The sequence below is a fragment of the Gallus gallus genome, chromosome 27 (genome assembly GCF_016699485.2).
Source record: "Gallus gallus isolate bGalGal1 chromosome 27, bGalGal1.mat.broiler.GRCg7b, whole genome shotgun sequence".
In the NCBI taxonomy this organism is placed as follows: domain Eukaryota; kingdom Metazoa; phylum Chordata; class Aves; order Galliformes; family Phasianidae; genus Gallus; species Gallus gallus.
This window is the reverse complement of record NC_052558.1, coordinates 3,934,617-3,941,950: the sequence shown is the minus strand read 5'-3', so window position 1 is coordinate 3,941,950 and position 7,334 is coordinate 3,934,617. Positions and strand designations below refer to the sequence as shown.

Genomic DNA, 7,334 nt, shown 5'->3' with positions numbered 1-7,334 from the left:
AAAACGAAGGCGAAACGTACCGCTCTCCCGCGGCCACAGCTGCGGAACGGGGCATTTTCTCCGCCCGGTGAGGCCGCGGGGTGCGCGCACACGTGTGCTGGGGAGGGAGAAACCCGGCCAGCCGTTTGTGCTGCAGAGGAACCCATCTCCCCGAGCAGCCCGAAGGTGAATGCGGATCAGGTGATCCCGGCTCCCAAATCGCGGCCGACGGCGGAGTTATTTTAAATTTTTTTACACACGTCCTCAGGAATGCGCTGCTTCCTCCTCCTCCTCCTCCTCCTCCTCCTTTGGGACTGTTTCTAAATCGGGCTCGTTTGCGGTCGATCGTACGCAGAGTTGAACAAATCGTTATTATCAAATTACTCCGATTTCGCCATTCGAACCACAAAAAAAGCCTCCGAGGACCGACAGTGACTTTTCATGTGGGAGACAGACGAAGCTCGAGAGGGAGCGGCGTGCAATGCAGAGCTGCAGCCTCCCTTCCCCCAAAAAGGTTTCCGAGGTAACTGCAGCCCCCAAATCAGCCCCGCACTGCAGCTCCTTTCAGGGACCTCCGGCTTTGGGGAGGAATAGAGGGGATGGGACAGCGGAGCTCCGGGCCGGGTAAGGGCTGCTTTGTGGGTTTGGGGTTTGTTTTCCTCTCGGAGACGGAATTCTGCCATCCCCTCTTTGGTTTGTGGGGCGGAAAGAGAGCGCCCAACTTTGCGCTTAAGTTACAGCAGCGCAACGGCGCGCAGAAGGGCTTCTTTATTTTTGTTGTAATTATTATTATTCCTTTTATTTTTGTCTTTTTTTCCCCCTTCCCCTCCCCCCCCCCCCCTTTTTTTTAAGGGGGTTTGTGAGATAAAGGTGAGATGTGAATTAGGGCCACTCGTGAGTAAGAAAGGGACTGAAGGGTCTTTGCGCGGCTTTTCTCCGCGCTGCTGCAGGAGTTACCACCGCGTGCTCCTTCCAGATCGCAAATACAGTAATTAGCAATTAATAAGGGTTCCTCTCCGGGCTGGGGGATGAATGGGCTCGGAGTCAGTCGCTGCGAGCAGCTCGCGGGGAGCCCGGAGCCCTCACGGTGCGTTCCAGGGAGACGCTTTGGGAAGGGCTGCGTTATGAGAAAGGGCCGAAATACCCCCCCAGGGCTGAAACAAAGCGCCCGGAGAGCCGAGCTCGGGCACGGGGCGGCCGATGAGATTTTTTAATGAATTTTTCTTTTAATGATTCTTTTTATTTTTTTTTTAATTTTTATTATTATTATTATTATTTTAATAGAGAAAAAGCACGGTGCCCATTGTGTGCGCGGGGCTGTGCGTGTGAAATGTTGGGGTTGGTGACATCACGGCGCGCCGGGACCCAATCAGCCGTCGGGCCGCGGGGGGTCCGACCGCTCCGGGACGAACCGAACGCGGAGAGCGGAGCCCGGAGAGGCGGCAGCGATCGGAGCGGATCCCCCCCCTCCCCGACCCCCGGCCCTCCGAGCAGCTTTGTGCGCTCCGATACCTCAGTGGCTGCGAGCGGCGGAGGGCTCTCTGCTTGTTGATCCCCCCCCCCCCCACTCCCCCAACCCCCTCTCCCGCCCCCCTCCCGCCCCCCAGAGGGATTATTTTGGGAGTGGAAGGTGGGCTGGGACCTGGCTGGGGGAGCTGCAGGACGCGAGATGTTTGACTTCTTTTTTTTCCCTTCTTTTTTTCATGCTGGGGAGGGGGAAGACGAGGAGTGCGGCTCCAGTGCGGGAGGAGCGGGGTGTTGGGAAGATGTTGCACACCGTTGACTGGAACGTTTGAAGGGGCGATCGACCGCTTTGCCTTCCCCCCCCCCACCCCCTTTTTTTTTTTTTTCCTATTTTTTTTTTTTCCCTGCCCCCTCCCCCACCTCTCCGGAGGGGCAGCGATGTGTGATCACGGAGTGGAAACAAATATGTCCTTACTTTCAATGCCCCCTTTGAAAGAGACAAAGTAAACGCTCCTTGCAAAATGTTCCTGACCTGCGAAGGGACCTTCGGGATTGTTCCAGCCACCATGGATTACAATGGGGACGCCGGGCCGGGGCATTTCCACGCCGGCTATCAAGAAATCGAAGGGATAAACTTGGGATACTTACAGATCAATGGCACCCAGATGTTTGCTCTGGCCCAGGTCCTCAGCGACCTGTTCAAGGATATCCCCAGGACCACCATCAGCAAGAAGATGGAAACCTTAAAGATCAAGAGCCGCCGCTGCGATCTCCAGGAGCTCCGCACCCTCAAAGCCATCAACTCGGTGCCCACCCGCGCCGTGAAGTGCTCGCTCATCTCCAAGGCGGACCTGGAGGCTCTCTGCACCTCCTGCAAGAGCCTCAGCCCCCGGCGGAGGAAGAGGAAAAGGAAGAGCAAGAGGAGGGAGCAGCTGCTGCTGCCGGACCCCGGGGAGCTCTTCTCCTGCCCCCGGCCCCAACTGCTGCCGCCCTACAGAGCCGGCGGCTGCTGCTCGGCCCCGACCCCCGCCCGCCCCAAGCTGCCCCCCGGCCTCAAGCCGCGCCCGCCGCCCGCGGCTCTCCTCCCGCAGCCCTTCCCCCGGGGCTGCCCCGGCCTCGAGAGGGCCCCGCGGGGCCGCAGGGGCTGCGCGCTGCCCGAGAGCGGGGGGCTGCTGGCCGGGGCGCTGGGCGCGTACCCCCGGGACCTGGCGCTGCTGCACCCCGCAGCCCCCGCCCCCCACCCCGGCCTCGGCCCCCGCTGCGCCAAAGGGCTCTTCCCGGCCGAGAAGGGCCCCTCGGGGGGGAGGAAAAGCCGCTCGTCCGCCTTCCCCGGCTGCAAGCGGCAGGGCACCTCGGCCGGGTATTCCAGCGACTCGGACTCCAGCCTGGACTTCGGGGGGTCCAGCGCCGCCACGTCCAGCGATTCGTCTGAGGAGGAGGAGGAGGAGGAGGAGGAGGAAGGGGACACGTCGTGCAGCAGCGAGGAGGGCAGCTCCTCGGAGTCGGAGAGCAGCTCGCTGTGCAGCGGGGACTCGGTGCAGAGCACCCGGTACAGGCAGGCGGCTCTGCCCCGCTTCCAACCGCAGCCCCCCCGGGAGCCCCTCGGCGACGAGCGGCCCTCGGAGCCCCCCCCGGGTGCGGGCAAAGCGCTGCGGGCAGAGCCCGACCTCCTCTTCCTCTCGCAGCAGCTCTGGGCCAGGACTTTGCGAGCGTCAACTTCGGAAAGTTTGAACCCGGCTCCGACCCTGGGCTCGGGGGCACAGCCGGAGCCGTATGCGAAGCAGGAGGCCTCCCCTTCCTCCTCCTCCTCCTCTTCCTCCTCCTCCTCCTCCTCCTCTCCCCCCCCCTCCCCGAGCAGCACCCCTGGGGGGGACCCGCCACAAAAGGAGGGCGGCTTTGGGGGCGCGGAGCCCTGCGCCAAAGGGAAGGATTTGCACAAAGATGCCTCGAACAATAGAGCCTCGTTAGGCCCCGGAGACCGAGCGGAGAGGCAGAGCGGAGCCGCAGCCGGGCCGGCGGCTTCCCAACGGCCGCCCCCGGAGCCCCCGGCCCCATCCCCGGCGCTGGCGGGGGGCCTCGGCCCGGACCCCCCCGGGGAAGCGGCGGAGCCCCGGCGGGAGCACTTCGACCGCCTGATCCGGCAGTCCAAGCTGTGGTGCTACGCCAAAGGGTTCAACGTGGACGGGAAAAGTTTGCGGCACGGAGGGAGGACGGAGCCCTGCAAAGCTGCAGAGCTCAAATCCCCCGGCTCCAAAAGAGCAGAGAGCCCCGGCACCTTGTCAAACAAAGCTTTGAGAGGCAATGGCTCGGAAAGGAATGCCAAGCGCAGACGCCTTGCCAGAGGCGCTGAGGCAGAAAGGCAACAGAGCTCCTCCAAAGGGAGGCCACAAAAGACTCAAAGGAGGAATGCCAAAAAGGGAAACACTCATTGCAAACGCCTCGGCAGCGCCGGGCCAACCCCGCCTCGGAATTCCTTCAGCCTCATGGGCAACTTCCCGTGTATTCCCTCCCTGGTCGTGGGGGAAGACGGGGATCTGTGCCCTGCCTCCTCCCTGGGGGGCAAAAACTCCTGGGCCCTCTCCAAAACCCACCCGCTGTGGAGATGGCACCTGGGGGGAAACGCCATCCCGGTGCCCCCCAGCCTCAAATTCCGGGGCTATAGCTTGGAGGATCTCTAAGGACAGCGGACGGCCCCGCACGAAAGGTTGCGCGCAGCAGATGCGGGAGGGGAGCGGGACCGGGGTGGGGGGAGGGTGGACGGAGAGGGGCTGAGGGGCTGAGTGGGGCCGGGAGGGGGAAGGAGGAGGAGAGGTCCCCGCTGGGGTTGGGGTCGGTTCCGTTGTCCCGGGGGTGTCGGGATCCGGAGTTGGTTTAGCGGAGGTTTAACGCGCTCAGAGCCGCCCCCCCCGCCCCCCTCCTCTGCACCACGGGGCTTTGGGGCAGAACGGGGGGAGAGGGGGGTCCGGGTCCGCACCATCGTCCCATCAACCCCAACCCCAACCGCCGCCCCACCTCTATATGCCAAAAAAAGGGGGGGAAAAAAGAAGGAAAAAAAAAAAAGCCGAAACGAGGAAAAAATAGATCCAATTTCTCCCTTTTCCTCCATAAATGCATTGGATTAAACCCATAATAATCACACGCAGAGAGAACGAATGATGTCACGCAGCAGAAACGCGAGTTTCGGCCCCGCTCCGTCCCGACGAAACCGACGGCGGCGATCCCAAATCGCTGCGTTAATCGCGATCCCAAACCGCTGCGTTAATGTTTTCTGCCTGCTTAAGGGATGGGAAGAAAACACCGACTTTAAAAAAGAGCAGGAAATGCTGTTTGCTGAAGGAAAACAGGAGGCTTTGAGGGGAAGTTATTTGAGACTGCTGTGTGTGCATTAAAAGGAAGGAAAGGAAAGGAAAAGCCGTGGGTTGTTTGCTGGATAACAACCCGCTCCGACAGCCCGAAGGTAGCAGGCCTGTAAAAGCTTTACGGGCACGAGAAATCGGATCCAGGAGCATTAGCAATAGCGCACAGATGGACAATTTGATCCTTCCCGAGCTCCGGGGTGGAATGCGGGGAAGAATGCGGAGGGAATGCGTCGCTCCGTGCAGAGGAAATCAAACCCCGCTTTAACTTTCCTCGCAAAGCAGAGTCTTTGTGACGGCCCTTTGGACCGCTGCTCCGTGAAGCCCTCTCGTTTGGGGAACGCTGAGCGAAGCCGAGAGATGCGGCTTTACGGGGCGGGGGGGGGGGTGGGGAGGGGGGGGGTCCCCTTCTTTTCCATGCGCAGCTCCGGGTCGGGGTGGGAGCCGTCCCGCGACCCCCGGCTGGGAGCCCATCTCAAAGCCGTGCCTGGGGAAGGGGAATGGGAACGGGAGAGGGAGAGGAAGGGAGAACTGCACAGAGCCCACCCGGAGCCGGCACGGCACGGCACGGCCCGCTTCTTTCTTTCTTTCTTTCCTTTTTTCCTCTTTTTTTTTTTTTTTTTTTTTTGGAGGGGGGGCGGTTGGGACTTGAATTCCATCAGCGAGTTAAAAAAAGAAAAGGAAAGGAAGCAAGGAAGGAAGAAAGCAAGAAAGAAAGCAAGCAAGAAAGCAAGCAAGAAAGAAAAAGGCATTTTGAACGTCAAACGTATTTCGCCTCCCTCAAGCGCTGTTTATATTGGAGACGGCGAATTGTTGCTAAAAGCGGTGTTTGTTTTACTTGGGTTTGGAGCGGGTTTGTTGGTTTGTTTACACCCCCCCCCCCCTCCTTCCCCCATCGTTTCTCTCTCGCAGAGCAGAAGGGGATTTCTCTCGGATCGCGATTCCCTCCGCCTCGGTCGGCTCCGCGCTCCGACGCGGCCGGGCTGCTCGCATCTCCCTCCCGTTTCGGATTAAAACCGCGATTTTTTCGGAAAGGAAAACAATTAATAGCAATTAATAAAAAGCGGCCGAGTTGAGAATGGAGGTTGGGAGCGGAAGGACAAAGGAGCCGGGTGAAAAAAAAAAAACAAATGGGAAAAAAAGCAGCAACAGCAGCAGCGAACAGAGCGCGCCGCTCCGCGTGCCGCGGGGGGGTGGGTGGGGGGCACTAAATAACTCAGGAACGTTTTCTCTCCGGGATGTGATCACCTCACATCGGGTGCACACGTCGGGGTGTGTGTGTGTGTGTCGGTGCACGGGGCTGTGCACGGCGCAGGTGGGTGGCAGCAGGGCTGGGAATTCAGTGCGAAGATACCTCAGAACTTTCCATGCTTCGAGCCGCAGAAATACCCCCTTTTACGGCGCAAAAAAAAAAAAGAATGGCAACGATAGGAACCAACCCCTCCATTTGTTTATTAAAACGCTGCCAAGAAATCGGGTGATGGCAGAAAAAAATAACCCCCACCCTCAGTCCCCTGATAGGAGATGGGAGAAGGGAACCCAAAGCGTTCTCCAAAATGGCCTTTTTTCGGAGCTCAGACCCCATAGAGGTGCATTGGGAGCACAGAGCAGGGAGGAGGGGACGCTCCGGGTGCAACCAACCCCCCCTCTGGTTGGGAGCAGAGGTCTCACACGCATGGCCAGGATGGCACGATGGATAGGAGGGCACCTTCCCGGCGGTACCACCATCGCCTGAGTTCCAAACGGGTGCAGAAGAAGCAAAACCGATTTACGTTTTGGTCGTCGTCGTTCCATTTCCACGTTTTCATCCGGGGAGGAGAAAAACGCAGAGCTCTCCTTGGGGGAAAAAAAACAAAAAATAAAGGAAGAAAACTTTAAGGAAAGGGCGTTGCTGCTTCCAAAAACGCAGCGAGGTTTAAGACTCAGGAAAATCTCAGCTTGGATCCGATGCGGTGCTGCGTAATCGCACTTCGGGAGGGGTTTTTTTGTCGGGCCGGGGCTTTCAGGGACCTTTGCTCTTCACTGCGCGTCGCTGGGTGGAAAATCCCCACCGTTCTGTCCCCATCAATGGGCTGCAAAATGCCACGTTTTGGTGCAGGGAGTGCCTGCGGGGGGTGGGTACAGCTGGGGGGGGGAACGACGACGACGACGACGACGACGGAGCCTTTGCCAGCCGCGCATCGTTTGTTCTCTTTCGATTGACTGTCCCTTTATTTATTTGAAGCTGTTGTTAAGTGTATGACGATGAAAGTGTTAATTCCTGCGTGCAATATGGAATCTAGGCTGAGAAATAAATACCTTTGGTTTTTTTGTTTGGTTGGTTTTTTTTTTTTTTAACAGAACCGGCTGCTGTCGGCCCCGTGTGTGTGTGTGTGGGGGGGGGGGGTGTGGGGATGCTGCTGCCCTGGAGGTGGGGGTGCTCTGGGGGGTGGTTGTGCACCCACCCCCATGCATGCGTCGTCCCACGCCGTTTCCCTGTGTGCAGCTGCACATCTGGCTGCACACACTCCGTATTCACGGGCTCCGTGGGCGTGG

The 7,334-nt window shown here is 59.4% G+C and overlaps 1 protein-coding gene across 2 annotated transcripts; it reads left to right on the top strand.

Moving 5' to 3' along the window:
• The first annotated feature begins 279 nt into the window (after positions 1-279).
• On the top strand, positions 280-7,111 carry LOC107055293 (SKI/DACH domain-containing protein 1-like). 2 transcript variants are annotated; one of them, XM_046904312.1, is made up of 3 exons: positions 280-502; positions 1,694-4,147; positions 4,587-7,111. In XM_046904312.1, exon 2 carries the CDS (start codon positions 1,965-1,967, stop codon positions 4,119-4,121), a length of 2,157 nt encoding a protein of 718 aa, XP_046760268.1. In that variant the 5' UTR covers positions 280-502; positions 1,694-1,964; the 3' UTR covers positions 4,122-4,147; positions 4,587-7,111. The 2 variants fall into 2 exon arrangements, with proteins under 2 accessions (XP_046760268.1, NP_001334564.3); NM_001347635.4 differs by lacking the exon at positions 280-502 and having other exon boundaries at positions 1,839-4,147.
• Positions 7,112-7,334: the final 223 nt, after the last annotated feature.